The 26172-nt window shown below is 37.3% G+C and overlaps 1 protein-coding gene across 3 annotated transcripts in view; it reads right to left on the bottom strand.

Annotated features, from left to right (window-relative positions):
* Positions 1 to 26172, bottom strand: part of FAAH2 (fatty acid amide hydrolase 2) — a 217511-nt gene that overhangs the window by 51513 nt on the left and 139826 nt on the right. For all 3 annotated transcript variants that reach the window (XM_070067362.1, XM_051827718.2, XM_070067361.1), the window contains 2 exons: positions 22456 to 22573; positions 7792 to 7911 (listed from right to left, as the gene is read on the bottom strand). In XM_070067362.1, the coding sequence (XP_069923463.1) occupies positions 7792 to 7911; positions 22456 to 22573 (238 nt within the window). The remainder of the gene's footprint in view (positions 1 to 7791; positions 7912 to 22455; positions 22574 to 26172) is intronic.

Below are 26172 nucleotides of genomic sequence, written 5' to 3'. Positions count from 1 at the left end.
CTTCTATTAAAAATTTCAATCTGGTTGAATGGAGCAAAAACAAGACTCATCAATATGCTGCCTACAAGAAACACTCTACACCAACAAGGATACAAAGAGACAGAAAGTTAAAGGATGGAAAATGACATTCAATGTTAACAGAGGGGCCAGCGCTATGGTATAACAAGTAAAGCTGCTACCTGAAGTACCAGCATCCTATATGGGCACTGTTTCGAAACCAGGCAGCTCCACTTCTAACCAGCTCTCTGCTATGGCCAGAGAAAGCAGTGGAAGATTGCCCAAGTCTTCAGGCTACTGAACCCACATGAGAGACCTGGAAGAACCTCCTGTTTCTTGGCTTCGAATATGCCCAGCTCTGGCCATTACAGCTATTTGGGGAGTGAACCAGTGGATAAAAGACTTTCTCTCTCTCTCTCTCTCTCTCTCTCTCTCCCCTCCTCCTCCTCTGCCTCTCTATAATACTTTGCCTTTTAAATAAATAAATCTTATAAAAATGCTAACAGAAAACAAAAAGAAGCAGGTGTAGCCATTCTAATATCCGACATAATAGAATTTAACACAAAAACGGTTAAAAGAGACAAAGAGGGGGGTATTATGTAATGATTAATGTTTAATTTCACCAGGAAGATGTGACTATATTAAATGTATATGCACTAAATGACAGGGCACCTGGATATTTAAAATAAATGTTAATTAATCTAAAGGGAGATATAGATTCCATCATAGTAGCAATTGGGGACTTCAAAACACCCTTTCAGAAGTGGAAAAATAAACTAGATACAAAATCAACAAAGAAACAACTGAGATACTATACACTATGCAACAATGAACATAACTGATATCTACATAACCTTGGAACACACAGTTGCAGAACAGACATTTTTTTCATCAGTGCATGGTACTTTCTCAAGGACAGATCATATGCTAGGACATAAAGCAAGTCTCATCAGTTTAAAAAATGTAATCATAAAATGCATCTTTTCTGACCACAATGGAATGTAGCTGAGAATTAACATCTCAAGAATCTCTAGAAAATACGCAAATACCTGGAACTGAATAACATGCTCCTGAATGAGCAGATGGTCATAAAAGACATCAAAAGGGTTATCAAAAATTTTTGGAAAAGAATGGAAATGACCATACAACCTAACAAACTTACAGGATACAAGAAAATTAGTGGTAACAAGGAAGTTTATAACAACTGGTGCTTACATCATGAAATTGGAGAAGTACCAAATAAATAAGCTCTCAATGTATCTGAAGGAAGTAGATACTATACAGCAGTCAAAAACAACGAAACCCAGTCATTTGCAACAAGATGGAGGAATTTGGAAAACATCATGCTGATAGAATTAAGCCAGTCCCAAAGGGACAAATATCATATGTTCTCCCTGATCGGAGACAACTAACTGAACACCAAAGGGGAAACTTGTTGAAGTGAAATGGACACTATGAGAAACAGTGACTTGATCAGCTCTTGTCCTGATGGTTGATGTACAATGTAATACTTTATCCATTTTAGTATTTTTTTTGTTCTAGTACCGTTGGTTGAACTCGGTAATTAACACACAATTATTCTTAGGTATTTAAATTTTAACTGAAAAGTGATCCCTGTTAGGAATTTGGAAAACATTATGTTGAGTGAAATAAGCCAATCCCAAAGGCACAAATACCATTTGTTCTCCTTGATAGGTGACAACTAACTGAGCACTAAAAGGATACCTGTTAAAGTGAAATGAACACTATGAGAAACGGTGACTTGATCAGCCCTCGCCCTGACTGTTGATGAGCAGCTTAATATGTTATCCCTCTTAGTATTTTTTTGTTTGTTCTACTTAATACTTTTGGTTGAATACTGTAATCAATACACAATTCTTCTTAAGTGCTGAAACTTAACTGAAAAGTGATCACTGTTAAATATAAGAGTGGGAATAAGAGAGGGAAGAGATGTGCAATTTGGGACATGCTCAAGCTGACTTACCTCAAACGGTAGAGTTAGAAACATACCAGGGGATTCCAATTCAATCCCATCAAGGTGGCATGCACCAATGCCATCTCACTAGTCCCAGTGATCAATTTCTGTTCACAATTGATCATAATGATAGGACTAAGAACCAAAGGGATCACATAAACAAGACTAGTGTCTGCAAATACTAGCTGATAGAATAAAAAAGAGAGAGAATGATCCAACATGGGAAGTGAGATACGTAGCAGACCCATAGAATGGCAGATGTCCTAAACAGCACTCTGGCCTCAGAATCAGCCCTTAAGGCATGCAGATCTGGCTGAAAAGCCCATGAGAGTATTTCAGGCATGGAAAGCCAAGACATTCTGGGGAAAAAAAAACACCTAAATGAAAGATCTCCGCGAGTGAGATCCCAGTGGAAAGAACGGGTCATCAAAGAAGGAGGTACCTTTCTCTGAAGGGAGGAAAGAACTTCCACTTTGACCATGGCCTTGTCTAAAAATTATCAGAGTCAGTGAACTCAGGAGGCTTCCATAGCCTTGGCAGCACATGACAAGAGCCGAGGGTGATTAATGAGGCCATAAACAAGAATGTCAATTTGTTAAGTTAACAACAGGAGTCACTGTGCACTTACTCCTCATGTAGGATCTTTGCCCTTAGTGTGCTGTATATTGAGATTTAATGCTATAACTAGTACTCAAACAGTATTTTTCACTTTATGTTTCTGTGTGGCAGCAAACTGTTGAAATCTTTACTTAATGTATGCTAAACTGATCTTCTGTATATAAAGAGAATCGAAAATGAATCTTGATGTGAATGGAAGGGGGAGGGAGTGGGAAAGGGGAGGGTTGCGGGTGGGAGGGACGTTATGGGGGGGGAAGCCATTGTAATCCATAAGCTGTACTTTGGACATTTATATTCATTAAATAAAAGTTTAAAAAAAGGAACTAGAAAAAAAATCAACAAAGTAAAGAAAAAATTAGTAGGAAAAAAAATTAGTCAATAACGAGAGAATATGTTTACAAAATAGACAAAACAGAAAAATTAGAACAGATCCATGAAGTGAAATGGCTGGTTTGTTGAAAAAACAACAAAATTCAATCATAATTGGCCCATCAAAAAAGAGGGAGAAGATTCAAATTAATAAAATCAGAGATGAAAAAGGAGATTTAACAACAGATACCTTAAAATTAGAAGGATAATCAGGAATCACTAAATAAGGATTATGCCAAAAAATTAGAAAAACTAGAAAAAATGGATAGATTCCTGGATACATACAATCTACCAAAATTGTGTCATAAAAACGTAGAAGACCTAAATAGACCAATAACCAAGACAGTAACTGAATCAGTAATAAAGACTCTCCCAACAAAGAAAAGCACAGTAATGGATGGCTGCACTGCTGAATTCTATCAGACTTTTAAACAAGAAATAATTCCAATTCTTCTCAAACTATCCAAAACAATTGAAAGGTAGAGGAAGCCACTAAACTCACTCTATGAGGCCAGAATTATCTTAATTCCTAATCCAGAAAAGATGAAAAAAAGAATGAGAACTATAGACAAATATCTCTGATAAACACAGATGCAAAACTCCTCAACAAAGTACTATCTAATCAAATCCAACCGTACATCAGACAGATCATTTGCCCAGACCAAGAGGGATTTATCCTTTGTATGAAAGGATGGTTCAACAAATGCAAATCAATAAATGTGATACATCACATTAATAAATTGAAGAAAAACAATAATATTATTATCTCAGTTAATGCACATAAAACAGTTGATAAAATACAACATCATTTCATGATGAAACCGTTAGGCAAATTGGGTATAGAAGGAACGTTCCTCCACACAATTAAACAATATATCACAAATCCACAGCCAGTATCTTATGGAATGGGGAAATGTTGGAAGCATTGGCAGTAAGTTTCAGAACCTGAAAAGGAGGCCCACTTTCACCATTTCAATTTTTAGCCAAAGCCATTAGGCCAAAAAAAAAAAAAAAAGAAAGAAAGAAAAAAATAAATCAAATCAAATGGATACAAATTGGAAACATGGAAGTCAAATTATCCTTATTTGCAGATGACATGCTTCTAAATATAGCGGAACCATAAAACTCCACTAAGAGACTATCGGAACTCGTGAGAGTTTGGTAAAGTAGCAGGATAAAAATTTAACATACAAAAATCCATAGACTTTCTATACACAGACAATGCCACTGCTGAGAAAAAACTTCTAATATCAATCGCATTCACATTAGCTATAAAAATGTAGATATGTAAAGACTTTAGAAGAAATTTAACAAAGTCAGAGTATCCCTATTTTCAGATGACATGATTCTATGTATAGGGGAACCAAAATACTCCATTAGAAGACTATTGGAACTCATGAAGAATTTGGCAAAGTGGCAGAATATTAAATTAGCACATAAAAATAAGTACCCTTCTTTTACACAGAAAATGTCATGGCTGAAAAACAACGTCTAAGCAAAAAATTAATATTTTGGAATAAATTTAACCTAGAAGTCAAAGATCTCTATGGTGAAAATTACAAAACATTAAACAAAGGAATAGAAGAAGGCACAAAAAATGGAGAATTCTTCCACATTCGTGGATTGGAAGAATTAATAACATCAAAAAGTCTCTACTACGTTAAGCAATTAACAGATTCAAAGTGATCACAATCAATATATCAATGACATTCTTCACCGATCTAAAAAAATGCTAAATTTCATGTGGAAACACAAGAAACCCTGAATAGCTAAAGCAATCTTAAACAACACAAATAAAGCAATAGGCTTCAGAATAGCAGATTTAAGACAAACTATCATGCAGTAATAATTAAAATATCCTGGTATTGGCACAAAAACAGACATGCAGACCAATGGAACAGTAGAAACTTTAGAAATAAACACATGTATAAAAAACTAATTTTGGCAAAGAAGTTGAAATCAATACCTTGAGAAAGGACATTATCTTTAATAAATGATGCTGTGAAAACTGGGTCTCCCTGTGCAGAAGAATGAAACAAGCTGCCTACCTTACACTTTATACAAAAAAGAAACTCAAAATGGATCATGAATCTAAATCTATGGTCCGATACCATCGAAATACCAAAGGAGGATATTGCTGAAACTTTGCAAGATATTGGCCTAGGCAAATACTTATTGGAAAAGACCCCAGAAGCACCAGGAATCAAAGTCCAAATAGACTTTTGGTACCCTAAAGGTGCATCAAGATGAGAAGCTTCTGCATTGCAAAGGAAATTCAACAAAGTGAAGAGTCAGCTGACAGAATGAGAAAATATTTGTAAACCATGAAACTAAAAAAAGGATTAATATCCATAATCTATGAAGAGCTCAATAAACCCAACAACAATAAAACAAACAATACAGTTAAATGAGAAAAGGACTTGAACAGGGATTTTTTAAAAGATGAAATTCAAATGGCCAACAGACATGTGAAAAAAACTTTAGGATCACTAGCCATGAGGGAAATGCAACTCAAAAACACAATGATGTTTCAACTCATCCTAGTTAGAATCACTCTCACAGAAAAATCAACAAACAATAAGTACTGGTGAAGATGAGGGGATAAAGGTGCCCTGATCCATTGTTGGTCAGAATGTAAACAAGTACAGCCATTGGGGAATAAAGTATGGAAATACCTCAGAAAGATGAAAAAAGATCTACCATATGACCTAGTAATAACACTCCTGTAAATTTCTGCAAGGGAAATGAAATCAGCATATGAAAGAGTTGTCTGTACTCCCATGTTTATTGCAGCTCTACTTTCAATAGCTAAGATTTGGACTCAACCCAAATGCCCACCAACTGATGACTGGATAAGGAAATTATGATATACATATATATTAATTTATTTCATATAAACTTATATATTTTTCCACTTTTATTTAATAAATATAGATTTCCAAAGTACAGCTTACGGATTACAATGGTTTTTCCCCCCCATAACTTCCCTCCGACCTGCAATCCTCCCACCTCCTGCTCCCTCTCCCATTCCATAAAGTATATAAAATATAATATATAAATATTTGTTTATATATATGGTGGAATACTACTCAACCATAACAAGAATAAAATCCTGTATCTTGCAACAAAATGGATGCAATTGGAAACCATTTTCCTTAGTGAAATAAGCCAGTCCCCAAAAGACAAGTACCATATGTCTTTCCTGATCTGTGTTAACAGAGTAGCTACAATATAATTTATGGAAGTAAAATTCACATTTTGAGATTCAAGGATTGTTTACAGGCCTTGTCTCCACTGTTGTGGAATAGTGCTTTTCTTCCTACTCTTTGCTGAAGTTTTTACTTTGTAGAGTTAATCTTATGAGTTTAAAATAAACTGAAATTATATCACTGTAAAAATTCAGAGAGGAAATTACAGAGGAATTAGGAGAAAGGGTGAGGGAGTTTGTGGAAGGAAGGATAGAGTGGGAAATATGGCTATTTTTCTAAATCTGTATATAAGAATTACTGGAAATGTGTTTACCTAGAATTAAAAAAAAAAATAGGATAGTCATAGGTTATTTATTTCACTTGAATTAGAAAAAGATCGTATGACTTTTTTTTCCTTTAAAATGGATACTTCATGTCCAGCACTTTATTTTTTCACTTTTGTACATTCATTTATTTATTTCAGAGGCAGTCAGACAAAGACAGAAAACGAGAAAACTCCCATTTGCTATTTTACTCCTCAATTGTTTACAATGGCCTGGGCTGGGCCAGGCAAAAGTTAGGAGCTAGGAACTCAATCCTGGTCTTACATGGAGGTCTCAGAGACCTACACAATTAAGTCATTGATTACTTCCTTCCAGGAAGCTAGAATTATGGGTAGAGCTGAAACTTCAACCCAAGCACTCCAATATGTGAAGCATGTGTATTGATTGATGCCTAATTGCCATGCCAAATTCCCAACTTTAGTTTACTATTTTTAACCCACACAATAATCCTGAAATGTAGTTATTAGTAGCTTCACTTCACACGTATTCATGCAATGATAAGTAACTCACTCAAGTTGACAAAAGCAGATCGTGGCCTGTGATTTCAATTCAGGTCTGTTATGCTATAAAATAGAACATCCTATTTGCCAGTGTATGAACAAAAGTTAAGGGCTGGAAACTCAAATTTCTATTTTTTCAGAATGTTAAATATAGCTCATTTTCTTTCAGAGTTCATGGCTTCTAACAGTTTTTCTGTTAATGTAATATTAATTCATATTAATTCATAAAGAAATCTTTCACAATTATGCACATTGTCATTCAATCTAGCACATGTTTAATACAGGGGTTAAATATATATAGAAAAAGGATTATAGATATATGTATGTTCTCAGAAAACCACTTGGACATAATAATGCTGGATCTTCATAATAGGGATTACCTAAAATTTAAAATTTTATTGAAACATAAATGTTCTGAGTTACTCATCGTATGGTATACTGAAATATATCACACATCCCTGTACCCTTGCCATGCCATGTTTTCTTCCTGCCTGAAACACTTTTAATCACCTATCCATATTGTTAAGTTGTTCGAAATCATTCAAGACATCAGGGGTATCAAATTCTTACCAAGAAGACTTCACTGACATCAATAGAGGGGTGGGCTCATACTCTGTGATAACGCAATCATGAATGCTTATATCAGTTTAGCACCCAAGAAATGTGTTTTTTAAAATCCCTTAACCTTTTCCTTCATTGCATGATATCTATCTATCTATCTATCTATCTATCTATCTATGAAACCCAATAAATGATTCACAATAGAAATTCAAAAAAAGGAAGAAAATAAATGAACATACCTCCCCATCGTGTCCTTTTGCTGACATCATGGTGATCCACAATTGAAAAGAATACTTCATTTGCTTCAGTTTAACATGTTGAACCAAGGCTCCTAGAACACCTTCAAGGTGAGCTACAACCTTTGAAAACAAATATATTAAATAGCCAAATGTGAAAATACAACTAACCAAATCAGAGTGGCATTAGTGGAATGGCAGAGTAAGAGGCTCCAGGCTCTCATTCTTCTTTGAAAAACCAAAACATAGTAGGGTTCAGCACTGTGGCGTAGTGAATAATGCTGTTGCCTGCAGTACCGGCATCCCATATGGCTGCTGGTTCTAGTCCTGGCTGCCCCACTTTCCAATCTAGCTCTTTGCTATGGACTGGGAAAGCAGTGGAAGATGGCCCAAGTCCTTGGGCCCCTGCGCCCACGTTGGAGACCCGGAGGAGGCTCATGGCTTCTGCCTTCAGATGGGTGCAGCTCAGGCCTTTGAGGCCCTTTGGGAAGTAAAGCTGCAGATGGAAGTTCTCTCTCTCTCTCTCCCTCTCTCTCTCTCTCTCTCTTCCTCTGCCAAAAAACAAAACAAAAGAAAACAAACATAGCAACACATAAACCAGGATAGTCTCATGAGAACACTACAAGCCAGATGAGAAGCTACAGGATTCAATGAAAAGTCCGAAAACTAAAGATAACACTCCAAATGACAAAAATGGCATTTTTATCTCATTTAAAATTTTGATTTTAATTAATTTTAAGTTTCAATATGACATGTAGATTGAAGTCTAAGAATGTGATATTCAAAAGTTTCTAGGTAAAATGACATGATATTCCCTTTCTCCCTCTCACCATTCTTCTTCCATTCTTTTTTAGTTTTTTAGATAACATATTTTAAATTTTCACTGCAGTGAAAAGGCTAAATATTTTATCAAATAAGTTTTAGAAGTAAAAAGAAAAAAATCCTAGTATAATGAGAATATAGACAATGGTTATAAGTAATACTTTAATAGAAAAATGATCATTTCAACCAGTGAATTCAGGGGGCTTCCATAGCCTTGGCAGCTCATGACAAGAGCCTAGGGTGATTACTGAGGCCATAAACAAGAGTGTCAATTTGTTAAGTCAACAACAGGAGTCACTGTGCACTTACTCCTCATGTAGGATCTCTGTCCTTAGTGTGCTGTACATTGAGATTTAATGCTAGTACTCAAACAGTATTTTTCACTTTATGTTTCTGTGTGGCAGCAAACTGTTGAAATCTTTACTTAATGTATGCTAAACTGATCTTCTGTATATAAAGAGAATCGAAAATGAATCTAGATGTGAATGGAAGGGGAGCGGGAGTGGGAAAGGGGAGGGTTGTGGGTGGGAGGGACGTTATGGGGGGGAGCCATTGTAATCCATACGCTGTACTTTGGACATTTATATTCATTAAATAAAAGTTAAAAATAAACCTTAAAAAAAACTTTGTTCATATCCTTAAAAAAAGATTTTATTTATTTCTTTGAGAATTAAAGCTGCAGAGATTGGGAAGGACAGAGAGAAGTCTTCCCTCTGCTGGTTCACTCCCAAAATGGCCACAATGATCAGAGATGGATTGACCCAAAGCAAGGAACCAGGAGCTTCATCGGAGTCTCCCACATGGGTGCCAGGGGCACAAGCACTTGCGCCCTCTTCTACTGCTTTCCCATGCCATAGTAGAGGGCCAGATCAGAATAGGGGTACCCTGGACTAGAACTGCTGCCCATACAGAAGCCAGTGCTGCAGGTGGAGGCTTAGTCCACTATGCCACAGAGCTGATGCCAGCAAATATTTTTGTGAGACTGTTCTTACACGTTTTTATCCCAGCCATGGCATTGTCTATATATATAAAGGCTACTGGGTTTTTTATGTTAATTTTTTATCCTGCCACTGTACCAAACTTTCATATGAGTTCCAACAGAATATAAGTGTAATCTTTTGATTCCCTTATATATAGAATCCTTTCATCTGCAAACAGGGATAATTTGACTTTTGATTCACATTAGTCCCACCTCCTTACTGACACAGAGCAGCATAGGTGATAGGAAGCCACCCAATTATTGACACATCCCTCGTGTTGAACAAAAAGATAGAATTTGATTGCAAATCACTCACTTGTCTGTTGGCTGCCTAAAAGAATTGTTTCTTTCTTGTTTGAATTGGAATGCTGACAGGAATTGTGGCATTTTTTAGATATTAGGTTGGAGGCTACTTTGATCAAGGTTGGGAGCTGTGACAAAAGTGATCTCCAGAGTTATGATACATCATTGCTGCCGTTGAACAATAGGTTACAGGCAGATAAATAATACAGTAACAAAATTCCTGAAAAGAAACAGGAGTGAGACAATTTTGATTAACTTTAGGACCAACCACACTACTTGTATTTTCATCTAGACCTACAAGTAGACTCAAGTATCACCATGTTCCTAGTGGTGACAACAAATTATAAGTGCAATGAGCTCCAAAAAAACACTGTGGCATTTCCATTGTGCACATTTCCATGATGGCTAGTGATTATGAGCATTTTTTCATGTACCTGTTGCCGGTTGGATTTCATCTTTTAAAAAATGCCTATTCATATCCTTTGCCCACTTCTGAAGTGGATTTTTATTTGGTTATTGTTGAGATTCTTGAGATCCTTATATACCCAGGATATTCTTCATCAGATATATAGTTTATTAATATTTTCCCACTGTTTTGGTTGCCTCTTCTTGTGGTTGACTGTTTGAAAATGACTCTTGGCCGGCGCCACAGCTCACTAGATTCTTGGTGCAGCACCAGTACCCTGGGTTCTAGTCCCGGTTGGGTAGCCGGTTCTGTCCCAGTTGCTCCTCTTCCAGTACAGCTCTCTGCTGTGGCCCGAGAAAGCAGTGGAGGATGGCCCAAGTCCTTGGGCCCTGCACCCGCGTGGGAGACCAGGAGGAAGCACCTGGCTCCTGGCTTCGGATCTGTGCAGCACGCCAGCTGTAGTGGCCATTTAGGGAGTGAACCAATGGAAGGAAGACCTTTCTCTCTGTCTCTCTCTCTCACTGTCTAAATCTGCCTGTCAAAAAAAAAAAAAAAGAAAATGAATCTCGATGTGAATGGGATGGGAGAGGGAGTGGGAGATGTCATGGTTGCGGGTGGGAGGAAGGTTATGGGGGGAAAAGCCACTGTAATACAAAAGTTGTACTTTGGAAATTTATATGTATTAAATAAAAGCTTAAAAAAAGAAATGAAAAACAAACTTGAACAGGGTAATATTTAAGAATAAAATTCAAATTGCCAACACATACATCAAAAAATGCTTAGGATAATTAGCCATGTAGGAAATGTGAATCAAAACCATAGTGAGATTTTATTTCAACCCAGTTAGATTGGCCATCATTCCAAAATCAATAAACAATAACTACTATCAAAGATGTACGGGATAAGATACCCTAACCCACTGTTGTTGGGAACCTAAACTATGAAAGCATTATGGAAGACAATATGGAGTTTGCTCAGAAATCTGAAAGTAGAGCTACCATATAACTCAGTGATCCCACTCCTGGGAATTTATCTAAATGAAATGAAATCAGGATATGAAGGAGTTATCTGTACCCCCATTTTCACAGCAGTTCAATTCATAATAGCTAATATAGGGAATCTACCCCGATGTCCATCAACTGAAGATTGTATAAAGAAATTATGGTATATGTACATTCTGGAATACTACTCAGCCATAAAAAATGAAATTCTGTCTTCTGCAACCAAACGTTTGCAGCTGGAAACCATTATGCTTAGTGAAATAAGCCAATACTTAAAAGACAAATAACATATGTTTGATATGTGGCAGTTAATATAGAATGCAAAAAAATGAACAGGGAGGTAATGATCATTTTGGGATATGGTTGTCATTTTTAGCCCTTGTTTATACTCCCATGGAACTGCGGGAGAAAATATTTGCAAACTATGACACTGATAAAGGGTTAACATCCAAAATCTATAAAGAGCTCAAGAAATTCAACAACAATAAAACAACAAATCCAGTTAAGAAATGGGCAAAGGGAGCAAACAGGCATTTTTAAATGTAAAAAAACTGTGGTTTTCTCTTGTTGAATACTATTGTTAGTGGTTTATCAAGTCTGTGATTATAGAGGAGATTGCCATTATGTCTTTTCAAAAATTAAAGAAAAAAGGAAGGGAGGAAGAGATTGAGGAGGAAGGGAAGGGATGGAAATATGCTTATCACCTTAGAACTGTACATATGGAATGAATAAAATATATTCTCTTTATATTAATAAAAATAAAATAAAACTCCAGTGGCTAAAAGGAGCTTTAGAATTACAAATTTCTTGACAAAGAATTAAAATAGTGATCTTAAATAAATCTGTGGACTTTAAGAAAACACAGACAAGTAAACAAATACAGAAAAAAACAATAAATGACCAAAATTAGAAGTGCTACAGAGATTTAAACCATAAAATAAAAAAAGAATCTGCAGTTTTGACTACAGCATATGTCTGAAATGAAAATACAATAGAAAGCATTAACAATAACTTCAATAAAACAGAGGAATCAGAAAAATTAAATACAGAGAATTTGAAGTTATTCTATCAGGACAGTAAAAAAAGAGGAAAAAAAGTAACAAAGAACGAAAAAGCCTATGATACGTAAGAGTTACTGCCAGGAATACCAAAAAATGGACTATGGAAGTTATAGAAGTAGTACAGAAATAGTAAGGGGCAGAAATATTTTTAAATTTTGATATATTTGATTATTGTTTTTAGCTCTTATCTATACTCCTATATTACAATGGTCTTGCTACTTATTATTGAATATTATGGTTAGTTGTGCATTAAGCCTGTGATCATAATGTAAATTAAAATAATGTTTTTGCAAAAATTAAAAAAAGAAAAAGAAAAGAAGGCAGGAGTTTGCATGAGGAAAGGAGACATAGAGGGAGGGAATTACAGTTATCTTCTTGGAATAGTATCTATGATACCTGAAATCTGTTGTCTCTATATTAATAATTTTTAAAAAGAAAATTTAAAAATATAATTAGGACAATCTTCTCAAATCTGCAAAAGGAAATGAAGTTCTAGATGTAGAAATTCCAATCAACCCCATACAGTTTCATTAGAAAGATGTTTCCAACGAGACACATTGTAATTGACTTATCAACAAAGACAAATCTGGTTTTGGAACCAAAAAGAGAAAAGCAAATCATCATACACAGTAAATGCCAGTAATGTTTAATCTGATTTGGGAAAAATTCAAGTGGTGGATTAGGGAACCACATACTGAGCTAGACTGGGGATAAACAGTTCAAAAAATTATAGAAAGCATACTCTCAGAGGAGAATTGGAGAAAAAACCACACTGGAAATTCTACAAGAGGAAAATGAATGCTTTGGACCTGTGTGGAGGGAACAATATGCAGCATGAAAATGAACACAATGCACAACTGCTGCAGCTGAGAGGGAGATGGGCAGCAGCTTTGAGTCAGAGGTTAGACTGGACTACAGCAAGTAGTGGTGATATAGACAGAGGGAGAGAATGGTGTGAGTCAGGACTGCAGCCCCAGAGGTATCTATCGATTTCTAGTGGTTGCCCATGGACCTAGCAAAAATAGAAGGTGCACATTTATCTCACCCAAACTTCCCCACAACAGCACCCAATGCCCAGCTGAGAAAGAGTGGGTGGAATCTGTGGAAGACTTTGTACGCACACACAACAATTGGCTGAGACAGAACACCATCTTCTCAGCAGTATTGGTAGCAGTGGCAGGAACAGAGCAACATTCAGCCAGTGGTTCCAACAGAACAGAATAGAAACTCAATCCATCCATCCACAATCAACTTCTCTTTGACAAAGGAGCTAACTTCAATCCCTGGAGCAAGGACAGGCTCCTTAACAAACAGTTCTGAGTAAAATAGATCTCCAAATGCAGAAGTATGAAACTACACCCCTACCTTACACATTACACAAAAATCCACCCAAAATGGATCAAAAACAGAAATCTCTGACCTGGTACAATCAAATTTCTAGAGAACATTGCAAACTCTGTAAGACACTGGCATACACAAAGATTTCTTAGAAAAGATGACAGAAGCACAGTCAATTAGAGTGAAAATTTACAACTGGTATTACATCAAGCTGAGAACATTCCACATTACAAGAGAAACACTCAGTAAAGAGGCAACTGAAATAATGGGAGAAAATATGTGCAAACTATGCCACTGATAAAGGGTTTAACATCCAGAATCTATAAAGAGCTCAAGAAATTCAACAACAATAAAACAAAAAATCCAGTTAAGAAATGGGCAAAGAAATCAAACAGGCATTTTTAAAGGTAATAAACTCTATAGTAAAACAAAAGTTCAACAAATATTATGAATAAGGAAAATAAAAAACACCGTACCTTAATGGAAAAGACAAGGGCTGTAACCAATCATCAAATCTCAAAATGCATATTTCACTCCAATATTAAATTCAGGTACTCTACTAGTTACCTAAGATCAAAGAAAATATGTGGTATCCATCTTTTTTGGGGACTGGCTTATTTCACTAAGTATACTGGTTCACAACTGAGTCCACCTTGCTGCAAATGACAGGATTTCATTTTTTTTACATCTGAGTAGTACTCCATATTGTGTGTGTGTGTGTGCGTGTATCCCAAAATTTCTTTATCCAGTCAACAGTTGATGGACATCTGGGTTGATTCCCTATCTAAGCTATTGTAACTTATATTGAAATGAACATGGTGGTACAGATAACTCTTTCAGATGCTGATTTCTACTGGTTTGAGTAAAATCCTAGGAGTTGGGGTTAGCGCCATGGCTCACTTGGTTAATCCTCCACCTGTGGTGCCGGCATCCCATATGGGTGCCGGATTCTAGTCCTAGTTGCTCTTATTCCAGTCCAGTTCTCTGCTGTGGCCTGGAGGGAAGTGGAGGATGGACCAAGTGCTTGGGCCCCTGCACCTGCATGGGAGACCAGGAAGAGGCTCCTATTTGAAAGGCAGAGTTACAGAGACACAGAGAAAGACAGATAGAGAGAGATACTAGAACCTGGCCACAACTCCTGGGATTTTACCCAAACCAAAAGAAATCGACATCTGAAAGAGTTACCTGTACCACCATGTTCATTGCAGTATAAGTTACAATAGCTAAGATAGGGAATCAACCTTGATGTCCATCAACTGTTGACTGGATAAAGAAATTTTGGTATATATATATATATATATATATGGAGTACTACTCAGATGTAAAAAAAAAAAAAAGTGAAATCCTATCATTTGCAACAAGGTGGACGCAATTGTGAACCAGTATACTTAGTGAAATAAGCCAGTCCCAAAAAAAGATGGATATCACATATTATCACATATTTTCTTTGATCTTAGGTAACTAGTAGAGTACCTGATTTTAATACTGGAGTGAAATATACATTTTGATATTTGATGATTGGTTACAGCCTTCATCTCTTCCATTGAGGTTCAGTGTTTTTTATTTTCCTTATTCGTAATATTTGTTGAACTTTTGTTTTACTAGAGTTAACGATATGATCAATAAATAAACTGCAAATAGGTCTTTGTAAAAATTAGTAGTGCAAATGTGTGGTGTAGGAGGTAGAAGGGTTGGAACATGGATGAGAAGGAGAGTTGCGCAGCTGTATGTCACTAAGTTACTAAATCTGTATATCTGAGATACATTAAACTTGTATAACTTAAATAACTTTTAAACATTTAATCAGATTTCTCAACAGAAATCATGAAGATCAGAAAAATATAGGACAATGCCTAAAATTTATAAATAAATAGATAAAAATATTGCTATCTAAGAAAACTATACTTACCAAAACTGTCCTTCAGAAATGAAGAGATATTTTCAAAGAGAAATACAATAGCTGATGGAGTTTAAAACTATTAGAATTGCTTTATAAGAAATAATAAAAGGGGGGGTGGAGACAAGATGGCGGAATAGTGAGGGCGCACACTAATAGTCCGGGAAAAAGATAGTTTAATAGAAGTGGAGTTACTGTAGTCTCAGGAAAAGGCTCAGGAAAAAATTGCAGAGGAAACTAGTGGATGTGACACAGAGGACCTACAGTGAGAGCAAGGACGCCCATGGTGTGGAGGACAGCCATGGAATCTGCTCGCCAGCACTGGAAGGGGAGGTGAGACAAAAACCTCTGTAACCCGAGACATTGGCGGGAAAAGGCAGAAAGAGCCTAGAGGGAATGAAAGCCCCACTGGGGAAAGCTCACCAGGACGACTGGAGGAGAGAAGAAAACGAATAAATAAGGGGAACTGGCATGGACACTAGCCTCTCTCTCCACTCACCTTTCAAAGCCGAGCAAGACAAAGAGCAGGCGCCATTTTAGACATACATAAAGCGGCACCCGCCAGTAGCCAAGCAGAAAAACCTGACTCTGGTGGGGAGAAATAACAGGAGGTTAGGACCTAGTGAAAGTGTGGAGGTAACGAACTGAGATTGTGTAAATCTGAGGGTGGGCGAGAGAACTCACGAGTAAATAAACTCGGTAACCATGGCAACCCAGTGAGAGACTGTGGAGAAATTTGAGACCACACTGAGGACTGCATAAACCCTTTGTATGGTCCCTGGGATAGAGAGAGCAGACGAATACCCACAGAGACCAGATTTCATACATCAACTACCCTCAATTCCACTCAGCTGTGTGGAATTACGTCCCTTCTGAGTCAAAAAAAAAGAGAGAGACAGAGAGACAGAGAGCGAGCAAGAGAGAGAACAACCTGGGTGAGTCACATTTGACACACCCTTAACCCTGAAGAACCAAACAGAGCTCTCTGGCCACACCCATCACAGCCTCTAAGAATCCATTAAAGCAGACAGTCCACTTAATCTAGAGTCATAGTATAACAAGAAAAAGCACCACAGCGAAGAAACCAAGGAATATATCCAATGTGCCAAACAACAAACCCAAAAACCGAGGTAACAAGAACAAGGAAGACACTATGACGCCCCCAAATGAAAAAGACACCCCAATTCAAGATTATGAAGATGATGAGATAGAAAAAATGCAAGAAGCGGATCTCAAAAAGTTGATGAGAACATTAAGATGTTCTCAAAAACAAATTCTTGAACTACAGAAATCCTTAATGGACAAGACAGAAAATCGCTCTCAAGGAAATGAAATATTAAGGAAGAATCAAAATGAAATGAAACAACTAGTAGAACATGAAACTATGATAGAGACGAAAAATCATAATGTAATGAAGAATTCAATAGATCAAATGACAAACACATTTGAGAGCCTTAAAAATAGATTGGGTGAAGCAGAAGAGAGAATATCGGACTTGGAAGACAGAGAACAGGAAAGTATACAGTCAAACCAAAGAAAGGAAGAGGAAATTAGAAATCTAAAAAATATTGTCAGGAACCTACAGGATACTATTTAAAAACCCAACATTCGGGTTCTAGGAGTTCCTGAAGGCATGGAGAGGAAGAAAGTATTAGAAGGCCCGAGTGATCCAACACGGAAGTGAGATACTCAGCAGACTCATAGAATGGCAGATGTCCTAAATAGCACTCTGGCCTCAGAATCAGCCCTGAAGGCATTCGGATCTGGCTGAAAAGCCCATGAGAGTATTCCAGGCATGGAAAGCCAAGACACTCTGGCAAAAGATCTCTGTGAGTGAGATCCCAGTGGAAAGAACAGGTCTTCAAAGAAGGAGGTACCTTTCTCTGAAGGGAGGAGAGAACCTCCACTTTGACTATGACCTTGTCTAAACAAGATAAGAGTCGGTGAACTCAAAAGGCTTCCATAGCCTTGGAAACTCATGACTGGAGCATAGGGAGATTACTGATGCCAGACAGGAGTGTCAATTGGTAAAGTCAACAACAGGAGTCACTGTGCACTTACTCCTCATGCAGGATCTCTGTCCTTAATGTGCTGTGCATTGAGATTTAATGCTATAACGAGTACTCAAACAATATATTTCACTTTGTGTTTCTACGGGGGTGCAAACTGTTGAAATCTTTACTTAATGCATACTAAACTGATCCTCTGTAAAAAAAAAAAAAAAGAAATTATCAACTCCCAACTTGACTCTCACTGGGATTAAACATGACAATAGGTCTGATCTGATTTCATCATCATTTAAAAAATATCATCTATTATTTTTCACTTTATGTTTCTGTGTGGGAGCAAACTGTTGAAATCCTTACTTAATGTATACTAAGCTGATCGTCTGTATATTAAGATAATCGAAAATGAATCTTGATGTGAATGGAAGGGGAGAGGGAGTGGGAAAGGGGAGGGTTGTGGGTGGGAGGGACGGTATGTGGGGGAAGCCATTGTAATCCATAAATCGTACTTTGGAAATTTATATTCATTTTATAAAAGTTAAAAAAAATAAAAAAATAAATAAAAAAAGAAAATAAAATTCTAGGAAAAAAAAGGCTTTTTTAGTGAGATACTAGCAGAAAATTTCCCAGGTTTGGAGAACGACAGAGACATCCTAGTACAGGAAGCTCACAGAACCCCTAATAAACATGACCAAAAGAGATCCTCACTATGACATGTTGTAATTGAACTCACCACAGTGAAACATAAAGAAAAGATCCTAAAATGTGCAAGACAGAAACGTCAGATATCACTCACAGGATCTCCAATTAGACTCACAGCTGACTTCTCATCAGAAACCTTACAAGCTAGGAGGGAATGGCGAGATATAGCCCAGGTACTAAGAGAGAAAAACTGCCAGTCCAGAATATTATATCCTGCAAAGCTCTCATTTGTGAATGAAGGCGAAATAAAGGCATTTCACAGCAAACAGAAATTGAAAGAATTTATCGCCACACGTCCAGCCCTGCAAAAGATGCTTAAAGATGTGTTACACAGAGAAACACAGAAACATGGTCATCAATATGAAAGAAGGTAAAGGAAGGAAACCTCACAGCAAAAGATCACAGGAAGTTCAAAACATATATTAGAAAATATCTTTGGCAAATGGTAGGGCAAAGTTACTAATCAAAAGTCACATTGAACGTTAATGGCCTGAACTGTCCATTTAAAAGACAAGGATTGATTTCTTCAAAACAAACAACCCACTTAAGAGATGGGCCAAGGACCTCAATAGACATTTTTCAAAAAAGGAAATCCACATGGCCAACAGGCACATGAAAAAATGTTCAAGATCAGTAGCAATCAGGGAAATGCAAATCAAAACCACAATGAGGTTTCACCTCACCCCAGTTAGAATGGCTCACATTCAGAAATCTACCAACAATAGATGCTGGAGAGGATGTGGGGAAAAAGGGACACTAACTCACTGTTGGTGGGAATGCAAACTGGTTAAGCCACTATGGAAGTCAGTCTGGAGATTCCTCAGAAACCTGAAGATAACCCTACCATTCAACCCAGACATCCCACTCCTTGGAATTTACCCAAAGGAAATTAAATTGGCAAACAAAAAAGCTGTCTGCACATTAATGTTTATTGCGGCTCAATTCGCAGGAGCTAAGACCTGGAATTAACCCAAATTCCCAGCAACAGTAGACTGGATAAAGAAATTATGGGACATGTACTCTAAATATACTATACAGCAGTCAAAAACAACGAAATCTGGTCATTTGCAACAAGATGGAGGTATTTGGAAAACATCATGCTGAGTGAATTAAGCCAGTCCCAAAGGGACAAATATCATATGTTCTCCCTGATTGGCGACAACTAACTGAGCACCAAAGGGGAAACCTGTTGAAGTGAAATGGATACTGTGAGAAACAGTGACTTGATCAGCTCTTGTCCTGACTGTTGATGTACAATGTAATACTTTATCCATGTTAGTATTTTTTTTTGTTCTAGAAATATTGGTTGAACTCTGTAATTAACACGCAATTATTCTTAGGTGTTTAAATTTTATCTGAAAAGTGATCTTTGGTAGGTCTGGAAAACATTATGCTGAGTGAAATAAGCCAGTCCCAAAGGGACAAATATCTTATGTTCCCCCTGATCACTGACAACTAACAGAGCACCAAAAAGGAAACCTGTTAAAGTGAAATGAACTCTATAAGAAATGGTGACTTTATCAGCCCTTGTCCAGACTGTTGATGAACAACTTAATACATTATCCCTCTTACTTTTTTTTTTTAACTTTTATTTAATGAATATAAATTTCCAAAGTACAGCTTATGGATTACAATGGCTTCTCCCCCATAACGTCCCTCCCACCCGCAACCCTCCCCTTTCCCACTCCCTCTCCCATTCCATTCACATCAAGATTCATTTTCAATTCTCTTTATATACAGAAGATCAGTTTAGAATACATTAAGTAAAGATTTCAACAGTTTGCTGCCACACAGAAACATAAAGTGAAAAATACTGTTTGAGTACTAGTTATAGCATTAAATCTCAATATACAGCACACTAAGGACAAAGATCCTACATGAGGTGTAAGTGCACAGTGACTCCTGTTGTTGACTTAACAAATTGACACTCTTGTTTATGGCCTCATTAATCACCCTAGGCTCCTGTCATGAGCTGCCAAGGCTATGGAAGCCTTTTGAGTTCACTGACTCTGATCATATTCAGACACGGCCATGGTCAAAGTGGAAGTTCTCTCCTCCCTTCACAGAAAGGTACCTCCTTCTTTGATGACCTATTCTTTTCAATGGGATCTCACTCGCGGAGATCTTTCATTTAGGTTTTATTTTTTTACCCAGAGTGTCTTGGCTTTCCCTCTTAGTATTTTTTTTGTTTGTTCTACTTAATACTTTTGATTGAATACTGTAATCAATACACAGTTATTCTTCAGTGTTGAAACTTAACTGAAAAGGGATCCCTGTTAAATATAAGAGTGGGAATAAGAGAGGGAAGAGATGTGCAATTTGGGACATGCTCAAGTTGACTTGCCCCAAACGGTAGAGTTAGAAACATACCAGGGGATTCCAATTCAATCCCATCAAGGTGGTATGTACCAATGCCATCTCACTAATCCCAGTGATCAATTTCAGTTCACAATTGATCATAATGATAGGACTAAGAGTCAGAGGGATCACATAAACAAGACTAGTGTCTGCAAATACTAACCGATAGAATAAAAAAGAGAGAGAACGATCCAACATGGGAAGTGAGATACACAGCAGACTCATAGAATGGAAGATGTCCTAAACAGCACTCTGGCCTCAGAATCAGCCCTTAAGGCACGTGGATCTGGCTGAAAAGCCCATGAGAGTTTTTTATGCATGGAAAGCCAAGACACTCTGGGAAAAAAAAATAAACCCTAAATGAAAGATCTCCGTGAGTGAGATCCCAGTGTAAAGAACAGGTCATCAAAGAAGGAGGTACCTTTCTCTGAAGGGAGGAGAGAACTTCCACTTTGACCATGGCCTTGTCTAAATATGATCAGAGTCAGTGAACTCAAAAGGCTTCCATAGCCTTGGCAGCTCATGACTAGAGCCTAGGGTGATGACTGATGCCATAAACAAGAATGTCAATTTGTTAAGTCAACAACAGGAGTCACTGTGCACTTACTCCTCATGTAGGATCTCTGTCCTTAATGTGCTGTACATTGTGATTAATGCTATAACTAGTACTCAAACAGTTTTTTCACTCTGTGTTTTTATGTGGGTGCAAACTGTTGAAACCTTTACTTAATATATGCTAAACTGATCTTCTGTATATAAAGAGAATCGAAAATGAATCTTGATGTGAATGGAAGGGGAGAGGGAGTGGGAAAGGGGAGGGTTGCGGGTGGGAGGGAAGTTATGGGGGGTGGAAGCCATTGTAATCCATAAGCTGTACTTTGGAAATTTATATTCATTAAATAAAAGCTAAAATATTGATAATAAATGAATTTTTAAAACTAATAATTAAATTTGAAAAAATAAAAACAATAAAGTAAATATCTGATTTTTTGTGACTATTGTGAATGGGATTTCTTTCCTGATTTCTCTTTCAGTGAGCGTTCATTAACATATAAAAACCCTTTTTTTGTTGTTTGTTTATTTTATCACATGCAACTTCTCTGAATTGCTTAACAAAATTCTAACGGCTTTGTAAGGTGTGATAGGTGATTCCAGCTAATGAAAATGAAATTCTACAGTTTTCATCAAAACGGATATAACTGTAAGACATGCCAAGTGAAAAAAAGCCGGACACAGACAAACACTGCACATTCTCTCTTATAAGTGATATCTAAAATTAAAAAGAAAAACATCAAAAGTGTAAAAAAAAAACAAAAAAAAACAAAACACCACCTGTGATTCATTATCCCTGCAAAAATGGTTTTCTCAAACTTTGTTTTATATCTTTGTCAAACAATGCTTAATATTGAAATGCCATTATAGTTTAATGATCTGTGATTATTTTGAAAGTATCTATATATGAGTAATATGATCATATTTTCATTAGATTATTGTTTATACCACTTGCTTGTATACTCACTGAACTAAGGTCTTTTCAGTTTTTATTTGTTGAACCTATTATTTAGTGGAGCATTAAATTTTTGACTATAACGTAAATTAAAACTGTAATTTAAAAAGTCTCCCCAGATTAAAAAAAAAAACCTAAACTATGAAAAATCAGATAAACATTACTTAACACAACTATTCTGATTATATTTGTTGTCACAGAAATATTTTTTACTTAGTAAAAGAAATGGCCATAATGGCATCTGTTTGACTATATATGAATTCTATTAAAATTCTATTCAAAATTACCTTTTTCTGTGCTTGAATGAGATCTTGGTCCACCTTGGATATTAAAAATGAGCCTCCATCATGTTCCATCCAGTAAAATTTCAAGTCCTTCACATATACCTTTGCATCTAGTTTTAACCTATAAAGGATTAAACAGAAGTTGACATCAGTAAATTACTTACATATGCTTACTATTTCTACCCAAAAATCTGAGCTTTAGGTCTAATGTGGTTTTCTGATGATAGAGAATTTTGTTCTAGAAAATGTACTACACCTTTTGAATTTATGTTTGCGTTTAAAAATTATTTCTCTGGCTGCATGAAAGAAGACATTTTGGAATGGGTCAAGACTGAAGGTACAGTGAAAAGACAGAGGACTGTAGAAGTTTTCCAGATGAGAAATTATTGTCTCTGAACTAGTATTATAATGATGGTAAGGAAGAAAATTGCAAAGGTCTAAGCAATAATTGGGAGGTTGATTTAATAGGATTCAGCTTTAGTTAGTTGTAAGTAGTGAGAAATACAGTCAGGTATGGTGATTGAGTTAATTGTGGTCCAGTATCTGAAGTTTGGCAAGAGCACAGACAGGAAAATTAAATCAGTTTATGCCATGTTGAGCTTTGATTATATGAGATGAGTAGATATCCAGTTAGTAAATGTTGTAGCCTACATAAGAAGAATAAATCGGAAGTACAAATTTTGAAGTTGTTTGTATGGGAAATAGTTGATGCAGCCAATGAAGACGGAGTCATCGTGTGAAGTTGAATAAAGAGGTGACAGGGAAGTAAGTGAGGATCTTAGAATAAATAAAAGTTGAAGAAAAACCAACAAGAAATATGAAAAGGGGAAAATGTACATATAGGATACATAATGGAGTAGTGTTCATCAAAAAAATCAATGTCAATTTTTTTCAAGGAGGAAATGTAGTCAATAGTGTTGCCAGTTAAATTGAGGTCATGTATGACTGTGGGCAGCCACAGATAATCGCTCCCTTTGTTTACACTTAAACATATGAATGGAGACTTCCCCGGCACAGACAATTAGGCTAGGGGAGATTCCGGGAAAAGGCAGGAGGAACCTAAACCTTTCACAAGAGATGATACAAATAATCAGCCACACCTGTAACCTTCATTTATCACCTAAGTGTTTTTATTGTAACCTTAAGAGCCGTTTTGATATGTAAATCTTTTGTGCTCCTCCTTGTAAACAACTGGTCATGTTTAAATACTACTGCATTTATTCAATAAACGAGCCTTGATCAGGACTTGTCTTGGCTCCATTCTTTGCGTCCTTGTCCCCGCATTCCCACTCTCTGTTTCAGGAAGACCCAGTTCGTCGTGCCGCAGGCCGGCACAAATGGCGCCCGAACAGGGACCTGAGAATTAGAGAAGCAGTGAGGAACCTGGATTCACGGAGTCGCGACTATAGAGGTATACAATTTGTGGTGAGTACCCGACACCAAAATTGTGGAGATTTATTTTGAGCAGGCATTATGGGACAAGCATCGGGAAAACCCCCAGTAGTAAAGGCAGTGAAGGCATTATTGCAGACGCAAGGAATCGGGTTAAAAAAGAAAGTAATAGAGCAATTTATAGAAACCATAGAGATTGTATGTCCTTGGTTTATTGAAGAAGGCCTTGTAGATGAGGCACATTGGGAGGAACTTGGAGAAGAACTTAATTCTTATTTACAAGAACATGGAGCTGACTCATTACCCTTGTTAACTTTCTCCCTATGGTCATTAGTAAAGGATACCTTAAATCAACAAAGAGATAAAACCTTGCTGAGAGGAGCTCTTGACTTCCTACATGAGAAAATTGAGGAAGCTAGAAGCAGTGATGGTGAGGATAATCGATCCTGCCGATCCACTATTTCCATGGAAAAGGTTGTTCCCTCCGCTCCTCCTTTTGAATCCTTTAAAAAAGATAATGGTGATAAAGATTATTACTTTCTAAAAAAGGGGAATATTTGCCAAACTAAAATAAAGAGCATCATATATCCTGAAAAGAGTGTTGCCCAGACTCTTAGGGAAGCCGCAGAGCAAGGCAGGGAGGGAGCCGAAATCTTTTTTGATGCTTTTCCAGTGGAAATATATACAGAGGGCGGCCAGGAAATGCGCCGTCACCATCCAGTGCCTTTTAAAATATTAAAAGATTTAAAATCTGCTTGTGATGCATATGGGCCTACTGCTCCCTATACGAAAACTCTGTTGGATAGTCTGTCTCAAACTACTCTAGCACCAGTTGATTGGAAAACAATAGCTCAAGCTTGCCTCTCTGGAGGCGATTTTTTATTATGGAAAGCAGAGTTTGTTGACCAATGCCGCCGCACCGCTAAGTTAAATATCCAGGGGGGAAATCCGGATTGGAATGCTGATATGCTGTCGGGAGAAGGTGAATTCGAAGACCTTAAAAGACAAATGGTTCAACCCATCGCAGTTTTCCAACAAACTGCTGCTGCGGCCAGGCGTGCTTGGAATATATTGCCATCTAAAGGAGCAAAAATTGGTGAGTCCTTGTCTAAGACTATTCAAGGACCAGATGAGCCTTATGCTGATTTTGTTAATAGATTAATACAGATAGCAGGGAGGGTATTCGGAGACCCTGAGGCTGGTATACCTTTTGTCACTCAATTAGCATTTGAAAATGCTAACACTCCCTGTCAGCAGGCACTTCGTCCTTACAGAAAGAAAACTGATTTGGATGGATATATTAAGATATGTGCAGATATTGGCCCCTCTTATTCAAAGGGTTTGGCTATGGCTGCGGCTTTACAAGGAATTTCCTTAAAAGAGTCAGCTCAAAGGGCAGAAATGAATAAGAAGGAATGTTTCAAATGTGGAAATAGAGGTCATTTGCGAAAGAACTGCCCACAAAACGATACTTCAGGTAACAATAAAAATAGGAGCATTCCCCCTTCTTTATGTCCCAAATGTAAACGGGGAAGGCATTGGGCAAAAGAATGCCGTTCAAGGACAGATAAAGATGGAAATTCCTTAGTTAATAATATTTCGGGAAACGAGAGGAGGGGCCAGCCCCAGGCCCCGCAACAAATCCATGGGGCCATGACTTTCCTCCCCCAACAACCCCAGTAGGGGACATTAGCACCCTCTGGAGAGCAACCCCAGGGAGTGCCGGATTGGACCTCAGCGTCTCTACGCACACGATATTAACCCCGGATATGGGACCACAGGCCCTCCCTACTGGAATTTTTGGGCCTCTACCACCGGGCATGTTTGCATTACTCTTGGGACGCAGTAGCTTAACAATGAAAGGTTTACAGGTTTTTCCTGGTGTCATTGACAATGATTATTCGGGGGAGATAAAAATCATGGCCCAAGCTAATAATGTTGTAATAACACTTTCCCCAGGACAACGGATCGCACAATTGATTTTGCTTCCCTTAAGCTATAATTCTAACTATAAGGCTACCTATAGGGGCAATAAAGGCTTTGGGTCCTCAGATGTTTTCTGGCTGGAGCCTATCACAAAAGATCGCCCCATTATTGCATTGAAATTGAATGGAAAAAACTTTAAAGGATTATTAGACACAGGAGCTGATGTATCAGTTATTGCCTCTAACAATTGGCCATTAAACTGGAAAAAGCATTCATCTATGACTCAGCTGAGAGGGATAGGACAGAGTCAGGACTTAGAACAGAGTGCCGAGTTCATCAAATGGCAGGATGATGCTGGCCATACCGGAATTTTTAAACCTTATATTTTAAAGGGCTTGCCTA

Source organism: Oryctolagus cuniculus, chromosome X (genome assembly GCF_964237555.1).
Source record: "Oryctolagus cuniculus chromosome X, mOryCun1.1, whole genome shotgun sequence".
Lineage (NCBI taxonomy): Eukaryota > Metazoa > Chordata > Mammalia > Lagomorpha > Leporidae > Oryctolagus > Oryctolagus cuniculus.
Note: the sequence above shows the minus strand (reverse complement) of the source record. Positions and strands in the feature narration are given on the sequence as shown.